Below are 19,946 nucleotides of genomic sequence, written 5' to 3'. Positions count from 1 at the left end.
ATACCACTGCGCTATCTCGCCACTTTTCATTCAGTGTGCAACATGTGCATGCGGCTTATTTACTTCGCCAAGGCTAAGGTGGGTGTTCGATCTCAAAGGCTACTCCACGTTGTTTCGACACCTTCCGATCTTTTCATTGTATCGCAGTCTTGTGATGTTTTGAAACGATGAAAATATTAATAAACCTGACTGATTGATTGATTGATTGTTGCAAAAAGTGAACCGTCGCTACTCAAGTAGAAGTGGAAGTAAGGCCGGAATTCCTACTCAAGTAGAAGTAGTAGTGCTGGTTCACAAGTAAGTAAGTAAGTAAGTATGTAGGCATTCTACACCTATTTTTCACTGAAAAACTGAAAAATGTCAAGTAGAAGTAGAAGTACTCTAAAATCATATCTATATATTTAATAAATAGTGCGATTGAATAGTATATTCATATTGAAATGAACCCGAATATTTTCGGCTGACACTCGTCAGGGGTAATCGTCAGCAACTAGTAGAGAATTCGAAAGAACAGCGTATATCAACAATCGTAACACAAAATATGACGTCACCAGCACGAAATGTCGAATACGAGAGCGTTCAATGTACTATTTTTAGATGATACACGAACTCTTTTTGTTGACACAGCCTTGGCTGGTGTATTGTGATAAAAGTCGACTCTAAGGCACACAAATGAAAATGTGAGTGACCCTTTCGGAGTATGCGAAATCTGTCGTCTCGATAATTTTTCGCACAGGCGGGATTATCCAACAAGTGTTTGCCAATTGCAGAATTTATGACCTTTGATTGTTCCGCATCAATCTTGAGCGGGTGAGTTAAGGGTGAGCTTTTCACCGAGCGTGTTCTAATGAATCTAGGGACCTGCTGATTTATGCGTTCCTGCAAGCGCTTTGACGTTCTTCCCACGTAGCCACAATCACAGTGACACTTAAATTCATAAACTACATTGCTTTGCTGAAGTGCGGGTAGCACGTCTTTACGTGTTGCAGGGAGCAGTTACGTTGTCGTGAAAATCACGTTGGTCTTCACTGTGTCGTAACACTTATTGACCGCTGAAATCAATTGCTTTTCAAAGCGGGTGGAAATAGACCCTATCCAAGGTAGATGAATGTAAACATCTTTGGTTGTTCGTTCGGTAGGCTCTGTTGACTTTTCTGCATTGAAATGCGTTACTTTCCCTCTATGCCGCGGTTGATGACATGTTCAGGGTAACCGTTATCAAGTAAGATTTTCCGGATATTGTCAAGTTCTGAGTTCAGTTTATTACCCGAACATATCATCAACGCTCTATGCACCAGGGTACCTATGAGGTTGATTTTTCTGCGACCAGGACTAAATGAATTCCAACGAAGGTCATCATCAACTACACCGGTGAATCTGATCACATTGGCCGAAAAAGGATAAATGTTTGATAGTAATATGTGGAACTATACTAATATTTAATGACAAAATTCATTCATCAGCATGAAAAAATTTTCGCGCTTCGCGCGACGACCAAACGAATCCCGATGCCTCTCCATAACATGACCACTCACGATTTCGGTCGCATACTAAGTCGATATGATTAAATAGATTAGTATGGAGTGTACCGGCAATGGGCATGGACACTGGACAGTTTAACGTGGGTATTGGGCCCCAGTTAGTTCATTACGACTATGCACCGGAATGAGGCCGCAGGCTACATTAGTAATCGAAATGTGGCCGTGTACAGCAAAAGGATTGCCCACCCCTGTTTTAGTTGGTACAGACTGTTTTCAGGTATCGTCCGCAGCTCATAGTTCACAATATAATGAAATTGATGATCATGTTATTTTTTTTGGATTTGTGTTTCTTCAATAAAATATTATTTCTTTTGTGGTGACTATGCCCGTCGCCAATGTTAGAGAGCACAGGATTGTAGGACGTAGGGTTATCAAACGTGGTTGTAAACTGCGTTGCCTATTTTAATCTTGATATTGAAGTAATGCGGCCCGCGGCCTCTAGGAATTTTGAAAAGTGGCCCGCGACCCATTTTGAGTTGGTGACCCCTGCTTTATAGGGATATATGGTATTCGTAATAACGAGAGAACGGCATCGTAATATCGTATGAGGCTGTTGGGGTGGTCTAGTATCGGGTTGTGCACTGTACGTGCAGCCTGTGGGATCGCGACTATTAGGAACCGCGGTCGCCATTTCGGCGCTGGGCATTTCTATGCTGAGACACCAAGACATATAAAATTTCGGGCAACATGTGATTGCATGAAGTTCACTGCCAAAATAATTGGAGGCGATGAATATTTGAAATACGTTCGGAACTATTGCCGTAAACGATGCCGATATAATAAGCTTCAGCTACGGGTTGGTGGGATTTTTTGCTTGCAACTATAAATGACAAACCAAAAAAGCGTTAGGCCCCCCTGCACACAAAAGATTTCCGACACCTGCCATAGCCTTTACAAAGGCTAGAGTATTAACCAGAGGTGGTCAATAACGAAGTACTTATACTTTTTCGAAGTACTCAAGTAGATTTCCGCTACTTCTGGTACTTACTCCAGTATCAAATTTCGGCTACTTCTACTTCGTAATATTTTGTGATCTACTTACTTACTTTTCGCTATTTTCAGTTTGTCAAGTAGAAGTAGTTTAATCCTCCAATCAGAATGATAGCCATAGAAATTAAGGGGCTGTTTTCACGTAGTGCAGCATTGAATTTTCATAAAAGTTGAGTAAAGCCCAGAATTTTCGCTGCGCTTCGCGCACAGTAAGCTTGCTATGGAGTGGCAAATATGTTTTGAATGTGGAAAAACACCTAATTTACATACATGATGTCAAATTTTATAAAAATTAGGTTTTTTAAGTTGAAAATATTTCAAAATTTTGATTATTTTGGGTCAGGTCAAATTCGTCCGTTTTTAGGTGAAAAAACCGCGCCTACTCATATATATACATCGACTTTTCAATTAGATAAAATAAAAAGGGCAAATGAAAACAGGAAACAAAAGAACATCGAGATAATCAGTTTTGGGCTCGTGTTAAGCGTCTCCGACGTAGGCGGTCGTGGGCGTCTTCAAGCGACAGCCCGCGTTGCGCTAGATCAGTTTCCATTGTCGAACGCCATGTTTTCTGATTCCAGCCACCTCTGCGCCAAGTTTCGATCAACAAACTTTTACGATGTCGTAAAGGTGTCCTCCTTCCCCGGTTCTAAAATATGGTAACACTATCATAGATTCATCCCCCTAGGTCGACAATTACGTTTTGCATATTTCAAGAATGCAGTAAATTATCTGACAAGACGTTTCGTGACCTCGACCGCATTGCAGAATCAAACTCAACTGTCAACTCATGTTCGATGCAGTTGTTGCGTTGCGTTTTCGTGAGAGGAGCACGTGTTTTTAGCCCGTGCGCAATCAAGTCGCGTATTTCAATTAAGCTTAATTTCTTTAGCTGTACAAAGACCAGGTGTTTCGATATGTAACGTGATTTTGGTCGCGTACGACAGAAAGATTACAAGCCTTCGACTAAGACCAGTTGAATCAGACTCTACCGCTCGGGTCACCAGCTATGCAGGACTGCCCATTATGCTGCTTCTAGATTGATCAGCAGTTAGTTGCTCTCGGTAATAAAGTGAGGCGACTGGAGTTGTTATCTATCCGTAAATAGTAATCAGCAGCGACCAGCTCATCCAGCTACCGATCATAGCGAGGACTATTGGCGCTTCAGTTGCAGTTACGCACATACGCGTTAACTGATATCTATAAACTGAGTCGCTTTGGTTACAGAATGTTCCGAAAGTTCAGTTGGATTTGCGCATTTGTAGGCCGGTCGAGCTGACCGATGTTGGTGAATACGCCGACCGCCTCGAATAAGTACTATTTAGCTTTGGCAGACTATACCAGCCAAATTGCAATATTGCTTAAGACTTCGGCTTCGCGATGAGTAATCTTTTTTTCCACCATTAGACTCAGTGACTGACTGGCTATGATATTATTGCCTTTCAGATTCTACTGTCGATATTGCTGTGTACTCTTGCTATCGAATATGGAAAGTCCAAATGAACGAATGAAACTTGCTGCATCATTTTCAAAGCATTTCCCAAGGGATTTCTTGCGACCATATTGTCACTGTACGGATGCATCTGACATCACGGACGACATAATAAATCGGAGATTGAAAGCTTTCAGTTGTGAGTGGCTTACCAGGCCAGCGGTTGCCTTGTCAGAACTTGCGGAAACTCTTGTGAAATCTGGCGACAAAAGCTCCGCGATGGAGGAACTCCTGGAGCCCCGTGTTCACAATGCGTTCCAGCAGCATATCGGAAAGATCCTTAACGAGATATCGCCATTCCGGATGGATGCAGAGAATCCTGCGGAACAGGAGACTCTAACGCGAGCTGAGGTACATGCCAGGATGGCAAGACTGAAAGACCTTACGCAATCTGGCAATAACCTATTCGTAGAGGCGTACATCGAGAGAAGTATCGAGGCTTCCACTGCGTTGTATACGACGGTGATATATCTCCGGGTGCTCGCCTACATTATGAACAACCCGGATCAGTGTGCCGAGAAAATGCGCCCAGATTTGGATCACGCTGTATTTAAGCGGCAGCCGACCATAGAAAATTATGCCGACATCATATATGAAGGTTACAAAATAAAGAACGGTCATGAAATTGCTCAGGGAGCTCGTCTTAGTTTGACGGAGCTGCTCGATGCCAAGCAGAAGACACCCGAATGCGACTCGACAAATTTAGACCAGTCTGAGGTGCTAGACACGTCCGCCATTCCTGGCGATTCCACTGACGTGTCTTCGCGCAAGCGAAAGTCCGGCGACAAGCAGAAAAAGACCAAAAAGGCGAAAAAGACCAAAAAATAAAATGAACATTGTTTCCAGTATTTAATTATCTGTTTTGTCATTTCTGATTTCGTTCCGTTTTCGAGGTAAAAAGGACAACATTTCCAGCATTGATTGTATCATCTGTTTTGTCTTTTCTGATTCCGTTTGTGTTCATAGGTAAAAAGAACAATGTTTTAAGTATTGGATTGAATGTATTTTATCTTTTCTGTTTTCGCTCGTTTTCTGAGGTAAAAAGAACAATGTTTCCAGAATTGGATATCATAATCTATTTTTTCTTTTCTTGATTTCGTTTCTGTCCAAAGCAAAAGAAGGAACATTGTTTCCGCTAAAGCATAATCTCTTACATCTTTTCTGTCGTGTTCTGAGGTAAGAGAGATACCGATATTTAATAATTATTCCAACCAAAAAGAAAATTGCATCGGCCGATGAGAATGTTACCTTTTGAAACGCGAAACCCCGTCCTTTTGAAATGACCATCATGATGTCTATACATAGCCTAATACCCGTTGATAAGAGATCAGGGACTCGCTAATTGGTAGTACTTCCGCACTCGTTGGCAAGCTTATCATACGCGTAAATTCATCAACAAGAGGAGATTGTATAATCGTCATTTACGCATGTACTTAACCCTCATGAATTGATGCTATATTGATAAACTCGAAAATTGAACCCCTCTTGTATTTCAACCCCCTTATTTTTCAGCGGGCTACGCGCCTGGCACACCCTTCCCGTTGCGAAGTAAGTCTGGTATTACGAGATCGATACACGTATGAGTCCAAATCGTTCTTCGTTCCCAGTAAGTAAATTGATGAATTTGGTGAATAATATGGAAGCGTGCATACCAGGTCGAAACAGTACTTCGTCAGAATCCCCCGTCCCCCAAACGTTGGTTGGGTCTCCCTATATGATCAGACACCCAACGTCTGGGGGGCATTTTTACCATCAACAGAAAGGCACGTTTTTCTGCTACAGGGAATAAGTCCATATGTGCGCGTAGTCGCACGAGGCGCGAAAATTTTTATGCTAAGTATTAAATTATGTCTAAAATATTGGTAATTGCCTATATTGGTAATAATTTTTCATCGTCTTCGAGTGCACGTGTTTAGATTTACTGGTAGAGCTAAGGGAGGTGGTGACTTCCGTTAGCAAGCGAAGGGCTATTCCGCGCCCATGGACAATGGAAATTGGCAATAGGCTATTGATGGTTTTGGCCAACATGCGGATGTAGTTTTCGGCCAAGGTTTATTTATTATTTAAAACACTTCGAGAAGTCGCATGTTGACCAAAACTCAATAAGTATTGGTGTGTTGTGCAGAGGTAAAGGTCGGCGCTGAAATGCCTGTTTGTTTTTATAAATGATGTGTATCTCTTTTCTTGGGGCGCAAGGGGTAGGCTACCCAAAATTAAAAGAAGACATTTGATTGCAATATGTCGCGCCAGGCGCTATGAAATTTTGAAGCTGTGTGAAATCTATCACAAAATACTCTATAATTCATTGTTAATGATTAGCAGATTGTTCGTTATAGTAATCTCTGGTAGAGATTGTCGCTACTTTGAAGATATTTTAATCGCTGACGTGACACCTACCAGACCGAATTAAGATAAGAACTTCTTGGGTCAGCGTCAGCCTCCTGCCATTTCAAATTTGGATTTTTCAATGGGAGGGGGCGATATATTCCTGTGCCGGTCGCGTTTATGCCAGAGGGTCTGATTACAGGGACAGGACAGTAGTTAGTATGATCGGTCGCGATTCGTAATGGGTTCTTATGGGTGCGGCGGTGATTCGCCTGGAACCTCGTGGTGGCGATTCGCCTTTTTAGACCCCCCTCTCGGCCGCGATTCGCCATGTGTACTTATGGGTGCGGTCGTGATTCGCACTTTCAGGTATAGGCCGTGGCGGTGATGCGCCGTGAAAACTCGTGGTCGTGACTCACCTTTTTTGCTATAATGACCGATTCGAGTTATTCCCAGCGTTTACGGAGATTACGACTTCAATATATCGTTATTCTTATGGCCGCGGCGGTGATTCGTACTTTCGGGTATAGACTGCGGGCGGCATGTCGTACTTTTAGCAAAAAAGGGTGTGAAATAGTTTGCTAAATCTAGGAATCACTTGCTTGGTAATATTTTGGTAATTAGTTTGCCACAGAGCCGGCGTAGATGGCGATTCGAATACAAACAATACCCGCGTTCACATACTAACACTTCAAAAAGGTGTGAAATATTTGTAAAATCCTACGATCGCCCACGAGATAACACCTCAGACATAGTCATCTTTCACGACTTGGTGTCATAGCCATACCGATCGCTCACGCGGTGAAATTTTAGTAATCAGTTTGTCACAGAACTTGATTTCGCTGGTAAGATTTAATGAGTAACGACTAACAGAACCGCCAGTGTGGGTGACTTGAATAGCAACAAATTGCCACTTATTTCCGGCCTAACCCTAATCCTTTGTGAGGTTACCGCATACTCAAATAGGTGTGAAATAATTGTAAATCCCACGATCGCTCACAAGGGTAAGGAATAACAGAACCACAATGACAACGACTTGAATACCCACAAATTGTCAATTGTTGGTATAACTCGAATCTTTTTAAGAGTATAATCCTTTTGAAACTGAATATTACTTGACTTGACCAACTTTCAACTCCGTTTCCGGATCATTCACACATTCCACGCCGCTGTTTTAACACTTATAGAATCAATACCAACTATCTCTAACCCGATAATATTCAATCATTTTGGTAATTTGCCAACTTTAAATCCGTTCGCGGGATGTACTAAAGGTAAATCCAAATAATCCAGAATGAAATATTTTGACTTTGACATAGTCTGAATTGAAATAGATTGACAAACATGACTACCAACTTACAACCCACCCATATTTCGAAATTATACACACATTGATTTGAAACAATCCTTGAAACTTACAACTCTATTCGCGATCCAGTTTTCCGTTTGTCAAATAGAGTTTCAGTAAATACTATCGCGATATTTTAATGTGTTACTACACACAATAGAATCAATCAATGAAATATCGCCCGTTGTTGTAAACATTTCCAACTTGACAACCGCTTGCACATAACGCGATCGAGTTGCAACGCGATGAGTTGAATCGAAATATTTCAATCTACTTTGTCGAAACCTTGAACAAGCTCACTGGTTATGTTTTGCCATTGAGTTAACGGAAATAGTATTACGCATCGACATTTTAACATCTTACCATACTCAAAAGAGTCAATCATGAAAACCTTGTCAAGTGAATCCGTTTGTAACTTACCAGACCAACTAGACAGTACCCGTACAGAAAGAAGACAAGATTACGCGAGTACATACAATCGCTACAATCTAAAATCCATAACAAGTTCGGTTGTAGTCATATAAAAAATCGTCTTTTTTGTTCAGTTGTAAAAGTCGTTACTATTCTGTAACCTGAGGTAATTACTACTCGGTGCGCACAACTTGAGATTAACATATTACATTTGAGTATACGAGATTTGAATGTCTGACCAACGTAGTTGAGAATTCATTTCTTACAATCGAACGCAGGTGTTATATTGAATATTATCATGATGTAATCATAAGGATTGATACTTTAGTTTGACATACGAGATTTTGTAATAGTCGATCATGACTTGATTATTGAATCATGACGTAATTACACCGGTGTTGGTTATTGTCATATCAACAAACTTTTCAGGGATATTTTTAATTAACGCATCGATTTGTAAAACGAGGACTTGCATGTGCGGAATGTTTTTTGATCGGGAAATTAATCCAGGATCGTTCGAATCGTGTGATCAATATTTAATCCTTTCACACCCACCATTGTACATGCTAAATGTAAAAAAACATTGTGAAGTCTATAGATCTACACTTCAAGGTTTTGATCAGCACAGAAGCAATTGTAATATCTTTACCGATGCGTCCTATTTCACAGACTGGGTTAATACAAACTCATATCAATAATAAAATCACAGTATGTGCTACACTGAAATCTACAGAAAATGTCTTTGTATTGCTGCTCATAGTAGTGATATCGATTTGAACGTCCAGAATAATTGTCATCATCTAACCAAACTACTGAAATTCGTTGTCAATTTGTCTGATGCTCACTGAATGCATACTAGAACTATTTGCGCAACGCACACGATCAGAGAAATTGGAAATTTTCCCATTGTCATTCGTCAAAGTAAATGTCGTCACAATACTCAATCACTAAAAAAAAACGATATACTTGTATGTGATTGAATCACCGGTAATTAACTAGCTAAATCAAACCCCTAAGAAATTTCACTCACTCATTGGATATGAAACAGCGTCGCTTAATCGGTCTATATCGTTTTTCTAAAGGTAAATCATATCCATCCAATAGAAAACAATTTTCACTCTCTTGATTAATGAAACCGAGGTCGACATTCGATATTTTGTTTGCGGAAAACACTTTGCAATAAACACACTGGAGTGGTTGAGCTTTAACATCGTCAAGCTGTCATTTGTATCGTTTAATTAACCGACATTTAGCGATTGGTGAACATACCGAACGATACACAGTCATTTCGAAGTACTCCGTTGATCGTAATTTCCATCATCGTAATAATCGAAGTACATTTGTTTCGAATCGCTGGAGTGGTTGAGCTTTACATCATCAAGCTGTCATCTGTACATCAAGAATACATCCGACTTGTAAATGTATCGTTTACCTAACCGAGTTGTATGCACAGTTTGATATTTAGCGATTGCTGAACATACCACTTCGAAATACTGCGTTGATCTCAATTCCTTTGTCGTGATAATCGAAGTACATTTGTTTCGATTTCATGAAAACCAACTTTTCTATGACATGATAAATTTTTGAAAAGTTATGCTTAGAAGATTGGTGCATCTCGCGAAAAAATAATGTAATACTCATATTGATACTGTTACTCCATTGACCGGTATTTTCAAACGAGTCGATTTTCAGCCGAGCAAAATTTATTACTTGAGTTGTCCCGCTTACTATATTTAAATGTAAACTCACCCGTCTTTCAACAACAAACAATGATAAAAAGTAGACAAGCAAACACAACAAGTTTTACTGTAGGATACTAATTATTATTCCACGCATCTCATTTCATACTAAGTGTATATGAAAGATATTCATGGCACACGAAAATATTCGATATTCCATGCTACGAACATAAGCAATGATTGGTGACGCTTTCACACTATTTCGATTTAGTGTAACAAAAACAACAACAACAATTTTCACTCTCTTGACTTATGAAAACAACAGACGAACCTTCATTCAATATTTTGTTTTTGTCAACTAGTTACTTTTTCATGAGACCCCCACAACTCTTACAAAAGTACGAAAGATATTTACATCACACAAAGTAATCAACTTTACTCGATATTCTCACATTACGAAACTAAAGAATGGTTGGTTTGACTCTACAAACTGTTTCGTTACCTCAAGAACTTTATTGTCTGAATGGTTGTTCATGTGTCTTAAGAACCAAATAGTTCAACACAGCACTAGTACCAACAGAAACATCAGAGTTGTTTACACAAAAAGTTTGTATGTGCGCAGTATGCGAATACCACGTGTAAGTCCAGCACAATTGCAGTATCCAGCCGAGATTAGTTAACACCAATTTATTACAACAGAGCCACGTAAACTTTCGTGAATGTAAGGCATACTCACTTCTCGAGATTCTGTCAATGTCATAGCAATAAACCAGCTACTCCAACAACAGAGTACATACGTTTTCTAGTAACGACTCTCTAATCTTACACACAGATCAATCTACTTTGCTAACGAAAAGTGCTGAGTCATCACATGATTATCCTCACAACAACCAGTACATGGAGCTGTATTAAAATGTTCCTAACCCTCTGCACACCAGTGACAAATTGTTTTGTGAATCGAGTTGTTGTTACGCGTCAAGTCTCCATGTTGAAGCGTACATTAAACAGCGCAATCCAATTAAAACCATGAATCTATTTTCATTTCCTCACAAACTGTCACATACAGAAAAATAAATTTTATTCCGCCAAAAACATACTTGTAACCAATCGCTTTCATTAAACACACAACACCATAAAAGTATTTACTTCCTACAACATAGACATTCCGATGTAGTCAAGAAATATTTTTATTAATCAAAATCATCGACTTCTGTTTACGGTGTTGGTGTGTGCATGTCATACATGTGGGGCCCGTATTAAAATGGACACGACACGACTGAATGTAAGGAGATAGAAGTCTATCGCATAGATTTACATGTGGTCTTCGCTACGGTTTCAAAAACGAATCATCTCTTTTGCATTGATCGAGACCGAACAAGTTAGTTACATGTATTCACGGTCATGATTGTGTTTGTCATATGCGAATGATAGGGTTACTGTCAAATCTACATACAACAACCTTCTGACACTCATAATAGTGTTTTCATTCTCCCCCCTTCTTAATTGTAGACTCACGACAAGTATATTGTACAACTGGACAACTACGTTTAACAAGACCAACGACACTGAACACACACCTCTTACCCTAGTAACAATATCGTTTTCGTTTGGAAATATATTTTTTCCTAGAGTAGCAAACTATTTTCGTTTAGAAATATATTTTTCCCTTGAGTAACAAACCCTTTTTCACTTGGAAATATATTTTTTCTCTGGGTAACAAACCTTTTTCACTTGGAAATTTATTTTCTCCCTGAGCAACAAACCATTTTCACTTGGCGATCCACCGTTTACCTGAGTAAAAATATCATTTTCCTTTGGAGATCTGGCGTTTACCCATACTAACTAACCATTTTCACTTGGAAAAATACTTTTACCTAGAGTAACTAATCATTTTCTTTTGGAAATATATTTTCTCCCTGGGTAACAAATCCTTTTCGCTTGGAAAACTGTCATTTACCTGAGTACCAATACCGTTTTCACTTGGAAATCTATCTTATCCCTAGGTAATAATACCATTTTCGTTTTGAAAACTGACACACACACCGGACAATTTGATATTTTTGTATGTTGTTACAACAGACGGTGACAAAATATACACCAACAACGACTCCATACATTTGTGTAATCAAATATTCAGTTGCTCTGATGCATCCCATCAAAATCATTGGTTACTCGCATGCAATGTGCTCTTGTACATCGATATGTATGTTTCCGGAATTGGTGAATAAACGGGTTTCCGATATGTCCGTGATGTTCGGGTTCGTGCTTTGGATTTTCCAGAGTCAAAATGTCTGAATAAAACACCTCCTCGACTTTGGTAACTGGTTGGTACACGGATAATGGCGTTCGTAAAGCGGATGAATTTATGGTCTCCATCGTGCTAACAACTCCGGGTTATTTGCGAGTTTCTTCGGGTCTGTTTACTATATTGTGTCTTTACTGGTCAATACATGTCGCTCCAGTCAGCTGAAACCGGATCACTAATCTGAGAAAGTGTGTTGACCGGATCCGGATATTCACTCAGGAACCAACGACCAATATTCAAGTAAACATGTTACAGCCCGTGTTTTGTCTCCATGGAAAATACCAATGCATACACCATCACACCAAGTACGTCACGATTGTTCACAAGTATTCGCGTAAACGAGGTGTACATACAATGTGTCGGTGCACAAACATCATGGGACACAAATTCACGTTCTCAAGTCTCATCATGCGCCGACTCTGTACATTCAATGTGGGCATAGATGACTTGGAGACAGGCAAGCGGTCATATTTGGACGTAACATGGTCTTAGTATGAACCGACCTCCACCCAACTTGTGAAAAATGAATCTCACACGAGTACAGTCTTTTCACGGCTTCACACCTTGATTTTGCAAGATTGTTCGAATGTTAAAGCTCAACCACTCCAGTGTGTTTATTGGAAAGTATTTTCCGCAAACAAAATATCGAATGTCGACCTCGGTTTCATTAATCAAGAGAGTGAAAATTGTTTTCTATTGGATGGATATGATTTACCTTTAGAAAAACGATATAGACCGATTAAGCGACGCTGTTTCATATCCAATGAGTGAGTGAAATTTCTTAGGGGTTTGATTTAGCTAGTTAATTACCGGTGATTCAATCACATACAAGTATATCGTTTTTTTTAGTGATTGAGTATTGTGACGACATTTACTTTGACGAATGACAATGGGAAAATTTCCAATTTCTCTGATCGTGTGCGTTGCGCAAATAGTTCTAGTATGCATTCAGTGAACATCAGACAAATTGACAACGAATTTCAGTAGTTTGGTTAGATGATGACAATTATTCTGGACGTTCAAATCGATATCACTACTATGAGCAGCAATACAAAGACATTTTCTGTAGATTTCAGTGTAGCACATACTGTGATTTTATTATTGATATGAGTTTGTATTAACCCAGTCTGTGGAATAGGACGCATCGGTAAAGATATTACAATTGCTTCTGTGCTGATCAAAACCTTGAAGTGTAGATCTATAGACTTCACAATGTTTTTTTACATTTAGCATGTACAATGGTGGGTGTGAAAGGATTAAATATTGATCACACGATTCGAACGATCCTGGATTAATTTCCCGATCAAAAAACATTCCGCACATGCAAGTCCTCGTTTTACAAATCGATGCGTTAATTAAAAATATCCCTGAAAAGTTTGTTGATATGACAATAACCAACACCGGTGTAATTACGTCATGATTCAATAATCAAGTCATGATCGACTATTACAAAATCTCGTATGTCAAACTAAAGTATCAATCCTTATGATTACATCATGATAATATTCAATATAACACCTGCGTTCGATTGTAAGAAATGAATTCTCAACTACGTTGGTCAGACATTCAAATCTCGTATACTCAAATGTAATATGTTAATCTCAAGTTGTGCGCACCGAGTAGTAATTACCTCAGGTTACAGAATAGTAACGACTTTTACAACTGAACAAAAAAGACGATTTTTTATATGACTACAACCGAACTTGTTATGGATTTTAGATTGTAGCGATTGTATGTACTCGCGTAATCTTGTCTTCTTTCTGTACGGGTACTGTCTAGTTGGTCTGGTAAGTTACAAACGGATTCACTTGACAAGGTTTTCATGATTGACTCTTTTGAGTATGGTAAGATGTTAAAATGTCGATGCGTAATACTATTTCCGTTAACTCAATGGCAAAACATAACCAGTGAGCTTGTTCAAGGTTTCGACAAAGTAGATTGAAATATTTCGATTCAACTCATCGCGTTGCAACTCGATCGCGTTATGTGCAAGCGGTTGTCAAGTTGGAAATGTTTACAACAACGGGCGATATTTCATTGATTGATTCTATTGTGTGTAGTAACACATTAAAATATCGCGATAGTATTTACTGAAACTCTATTTGACAAACGGAAAACTGGATCGCGAATAGAGTTGTAAGTTTCAAGGATTGTTTCAAATCAATGTGTGTATAATTTCGAAATATGGGTGGGTTGTAAGTTGGTAGTCATGTTTGTCAATCTATTTCAATTCAGACTATGTCAAAGTCAAAATATTTCATTCTGGATTATTTGGATTTACCTTTAGTACATCCCGCGAACGGATTTAAAGTTGGCAAATTACCAAAATGATTGAATATTATCGGGTTAGAGATAGTTGGTATTGATTCTATAAGTGTTAAAACAGCGGCGTGGAATGTATGAATGATCCGGAAACGGAGTTGAAAGTTGGTCAAGTCAAGTAATATTCAGTTTCAAAAGGATTATACTCTTAAAAAGATTCGAGTTATACCAACAATTGACAATTTGTGGGTATTCAAGTCGTTGTCATTGTGGTTCTGTTATTCCTTACCCTTGTGAGCGATCGTGGGATTTACAATTATTTCACACCTATTTGAGTATGCGGTAACCTCACAAAGGATTAGGGTTAGGCCGGAAATAAGTGGCAATTTGTTGCTATTCAAGTCACCCACACTGGCGGTTCTGTTAGTCGTTACTCATTAAATCTTACCAGCGAAATCAAGTTCTGTGACAAACTGATTACTAAAATTTCACCGCGTGAGCGATCGGTATGGCTATGACACCAAGTCGTGAAAGATGACTATGTCTGAGGTGTTATCTCGTGGGCGATCGTAGGATTTTACAAATATTTCACACCTTTTTGAAGTGTTAGTATGTGAACGTGTGTATGTGTACCAAAATATTACCAAGCAAGTGATTGCTAGATTTAGCAAACTATTTCACACCCTTTTTTGCTAAAAGTACGACATGCCGCCCGCAGTCTATACCCGAAAGTACGAATCACCGCCGCGGCCATAAGAATAACGATATATTGAAGTCGTAATCACCGTAAACGCTGGGAATAACTCGAATCGGTCATATATAATAATTTGCGATATAAACATTAACTAAGGATCAATCACGTGACTATTTACTTGATACATATTCAACACCGATCGAGAGATACCTATACCCGAAACGGCGATTCACGACCGCACCCATAAGAACACATGGCGAGTCACCACAGATCCCGTAAGAATACATGACAGGCGAATCACCGCCACCACCTATAGCAAAAAAGGCGAGTCACGAACACGAGTTTTCACGGCGCTTCACCGCCACGGCCTATACCTGAAAGTGCGAATCACGACCGCACCCATAAGAACACATGGCGAATCGCGGCCGAGAGGGGGGTCTAAAAAGGCGAATCGCCACCACGAGTTTCCAGGCGAATCACCGCCGCACCCATAAGAACACATGGCGAATCGCGGCCGAGAGGGGGGTCTAAAAAGGCGAATCGCCACCACGAGTTTCCAGGCGAATCACCGCCGCACCCATAAGAACCCATTACGAATCGCAACCGATCATACTAACTACTCAGGACTATGCGGCACCAGCCACATAGGCACCTGTACATCTATATCAAAGGCTTCGATAAACATGCGTCAGTTTTATCGTCGTCAATCATACTGCGAGCGCACTTCGTGGAGTCGCGTGTCCTGGCACTGAAATTGCTGGCAACTGATAGTCCACAGCCCGCCTATTTGTATTGACAACCCGGAGCTAAAGCATCACAACGGGCGGATTTCAAAAAGTCGACTTGGGCCCGACCATGGGCTTATGCTGCATCACTCTGGCCTAGGTTCATTTCAAAACTCTGACTGAAGGCGATTTCCCTTTCAGCGCGGACTTTGGACTGCATGCGGCTCTCAGCTAGCTTACTTGCGGCTCCCATTGACGTAGGAAAATCCAACAAAAATAATAGAAAATCAATCTACAACGAACAAAAAAATTGATATTCAAAAATTTCACTTGCTTGGCTTGGAATCTGGAGTTTATAATTAAGGGTGAAGACCAATTCCTTTGATGTCGAGTAGCGATTCTCTACTCAGCAACGATTTCGTTACTCAACTCACGTCAAAAAGTATGCTCACACTCAAATGCGTTTGGACTGGCACTCAAATTTAAGTCTGCCCATAACCAGACTTAATTAAGTGCAGGTGGTGTTACAACACGTTTTACAACGCTATCAGACCAGCCAAACAATTGGTTATTTGACTCGATTTTCAAGTCCAACGGTCGCATTGACGGAATGAATGCTTTTTTATCCATGATTAGAATGTTTTTAAGTCCTATTGTAGTTAATGGGGCCGCTGACCCTATAGTATTTACAACTTGAGCTGCTAAACATGCAGCCAGATATTAAGACATGACAATTTGTTTGTGCGTCTCACGAAAGTTTTTCTTTTAGTCTGCTACGTTTGAGCCACTACAATATCTTTTCATTATATAACAAACCGGAGGTCACGAATTAAGAACATACACTAAAGTAATTATAACAAGTATAACCAGAGGTCATAATTATGAATTACGTTCCCCCAGCTTTACAAGGAGGTAATTGTGTGGCGAGATAGCGCAGTGTTATAATCCAAGGTTGCGGGTTCGAGTCTGACCGAGGTCGACTTCAGAATTCCTACCCAAGTGTTTGAGGTTTATCTAGGCTCCTCCTCGCCGCCTCATCCGCGTAAGCGGTGTCTTACAAAAAGCTTAGAAATGGCCCGTGCTACCAGTCGGCAGATACGGAATCAAAAATGCAGAAAATCGGCCTGGTGTAAATGACCGTTGTAGTCGAAAAACACCATGATTACGTCAAACAAATAAACTCTACATGTATATCTGACCATCGGGGGGGGGGGGGGGGGGCTGAGAGAGCAATAAAAATTAATAGTAATATATTGCAATTACTAAATTTATTGACGAAATTCAGTCTTTAACTTTAGATTACCGCCCTATGGGGGCCAAAGACCAACGTTTGGACTGGGGGACGAATTGCTGTTTTGGTCCTGGTCCCAGCTACAACCCACGCTAACATGGCCATGGCGGCAGGTCCCAATGTTGAATAAAGAATTATGAAATAACGATAGGCGCCTGTTTCAAGTAGAGTCATATGATAATAAGACGAAGCGAACATAAAATTCTGCCTTCAACCTAATACAGATATTGTGCTGCAAGCTGCCGTTACGAGAAACGGCAAAAACGGCTCGGTTATGATATATATGTCACCAGCTGTTGATTTTTACTGCTTCGTTGTGGAAACCGCAATGTTTTATTGGACGAGTACAAAATTTCAAATCTTTGTCCGGTGTACGTACGTACTGGATAGGCCGAGCAACGGTCAAACTGCGTTTAACTAATAATAAGCATAACCAAATATCAACTTCAACACACAAGTCACTATTTTAAACTATAGGTAGAGCGGAGATAAATTATACTGCTGTGACTGTGAGGTAGTGGCATGTGAAACGTGTTGATAACCTGATATACAGCACGGCGGGTGTTCTTACAATCACACTAATGTATGACGTACGTACATCGAATATCTATTTACTCTGGATACTTCTTACACAATGACGCGCAAATAAGCTAATAGGCTGCTTCTGACGTAATAATGAGCAGTGGCATTCGAAAATCAGACGTTTGTGCTATCACAGGGGTGGGCAACATACGGCCCGCGGGCCGGATCCGGCCCGCGGACAGTTTTCCGTTTTACATGATAAATTGGCCCGCGGCCCTAGTCTGCCGAGATTTCCCACTACTTGCTTACAACGTCAAATTTTAGTGACTGCATAGTGCATGTTATTATATACGTATATGCGCAGCGTGCTAGAGTGGAGCTTACGCGTAATTTCGTCGAAGCGAGAAGACTTGCATTATCGGCATTTGCGATGTACTCAACCCTAATGTCGTTTGTGGTAATCATGGTGTTTGTCGACTACAATGGTCAATTACACCAGGCTGATATTTCTTATTTTTCATTCTGTAACCGCCGACTTGTAGCACGGCACACTTCTAGGCTTTTGTAAGACGAAAACACTGCTTATACCAGGGGTCGCGGGTAGGGCTGGGCACAATGACTCGAGTACTCGAATCTGAATCGAGTATTAATTTCCATGATTCGAGTCGAGTAGTAAAAGACGATTTTTTCGAGTACTGAAATTATACGCTTCTCGCAGCTAAAAGTTAAAGTACCAACGAGAATTATAGTTTTTATACTAATTTTCACTGAGGAGGCCTTGAAACCTTGATTGGCCGTGTCGCAGCAGACGAGACATAGTACAAAGCTACGAACATTACTGGAATAGCACATTTTCGAAGTCGTGATCATCCCACAACATTGTCGAAAAAAATACCAAAGTATCTTGAATGTGACGGATAACAGGCATTTTATCCTTTGCGGTGGCATAAAAGGTACATATTTGAACTTTGACATATTACATTCTGTTAGGACGTCATAATGAGTGATACTCGAATACTCGACTCGACTCGAAGCATAATGCGTGATTCAGAATCGAATCACTCGTTTTCGTAGAGGTCGCGGACCGCATGAATTCATTATCGAGATTTCTCAGGCCACACAGTTGAACAACGATGCTATCTCGTCACCTACTGAACCTAACGAATATATGTGTTGGTAAATTAGGGGTACCGGGGTTATCGAACTCCTTGAAATCTTAATTGAGGATTGCACCGTGTGTTGATTGATCAGATAGAAGCAGACATGGCGGCGCCTGTATGACAATGCTATTCTCAAATCCACATTGTCTTCGTCATTATCGGCGAGAAATGGCTTTGAAGTGACATTACTGTCGTTAAAATGTATTCATTAAATGCGATTTATTCCTTGTATATGTGGAATGTGGATAAATGGGCGAATATTGTATCGATTCAGCAATCCGGCCCGCCAAGTACTTAATTTTCCTATATCCGGCCCGCCGACTCGAGAAGTTGCCCGCCCCTGTGCTATCACGAACCTGGTATAATATATTTTCCTTGTTCACGAATGTTCACTGTTCAGTTTATGTCATAGTCCTTGAACAAATAAAAAGTAATCGTTCGTTCACCGAAAAATCGATTAGATATGGGAAGTAGTCGATTATGATTACGATTACTTCCGAATTTTTTCGAATATAATCGATTGCGAATACGATTACTTGAAAATGCTGTAATCGTCGTAATCGATTACGATTACTAATCACGATTACCCCATGTCTGGCCATGATCCGCTTTCCATCGATTCCGGTGTTACATGTGTTGAATCTGACTTCACTCAGCCATGTCCTGAAAATCGGGATTAGTCGTTCAATAACAAAATTTGACATGGTCGGGTGCGTTGAGTGCATTGACAGTTGACACCCACGGGTAGAGGTGAGATAGAAACGGGCCAAGCCTCGCCTGTTATCACAAACAGAGCTGATACGGCATTGTCATGTGACTATTGTCTGTATATTGCATTGAACATTGTCAGTCAGTCAGTCATGGCGACCCCAGAAAAAGTTAATGTAATCCCAATTTAGGTCGCGACGCACAGGTTGCCGATCCGATTTGAATTTGAACACTTCGCAACACTTCTGGGCGTTTATCTTTTGATCACGTTTGGAGTTCAATCTCCCGCATTGAGCTACACTTCAGAAGTTGCAAGTAGCCTACATAATGGACACTTGAAGTTCCTCTTGTTGTAACTATAAGTCATATCGAGTGGTTTTCGAATAGTTGACTCGTCCAGAAAATATGCCTAATTTTTGACTCATGGCAAATTCGGAAGGATCAAACGCCTTCTAAAAACGCCAAAACCGTGAAATTTGTCACTCAAATTTTC

The 19,946-nt window shown here is 40.2% G+C and overlaps 3 protein-coding genes across 5 annotated transcripts in view; 2 read left to right on the top strand and 1 right to left on the bottom strand.

The window, feature by feature from the left end:
• Nucleotides 1-19,946, top strand: part of LOC145439811 (stAR-related lipid transfer protein 5-like) — a 304,908-nt gene that overhangs the window by 44,131 nt on the left and 240,831 nt on the right. The window lies entirely within an intron of this gene.
• LOC145439803 (lysosomal protective protein-like) overlaps nucleotides 1-19,946 on the bottom strand; it is a 199,830-nt gene that overhangs the window by 20,718 nt on the left and 159,166 nt on the right. The gene's annotated exons all lie outside the window — the stretch shown is intronic.
• LOC145439274 (uncharacterized) lies at nucleotides 3,973-5,674 on the top strand. Its single transcript, XM_080316770.1, has one exon. It carries the CDS (start codon nucleotides 4,018-4,020, stop codon nucleotides 4,849-4,851), a length of 834 nt encoding a protein of 277 aa, XP_080172896.1. The 5' UTR covers nucleotides 3,973-4,017; the 3' UTR covers nucleotides 4,852-5,674.

Source organism: Botryllus schlosseri, chromosome 5, assembly GCF_051294905.1.
Source record: "Botryllus schlosseri isolate E-star chromosome 5, Bs_hap1, whole genome shotgun sequence".
Lineage (NCBI taxonomy): Eukaryota > Metazoa > Chordata > Ascidiacea > Stolidobranchia > Styelidae > Botryllus > Botryllus schlosseri.
Note: the sequence above shows the minus strand (reverse complement) of the source record. Positions and strands in the feature narration are given on the sequence as shown.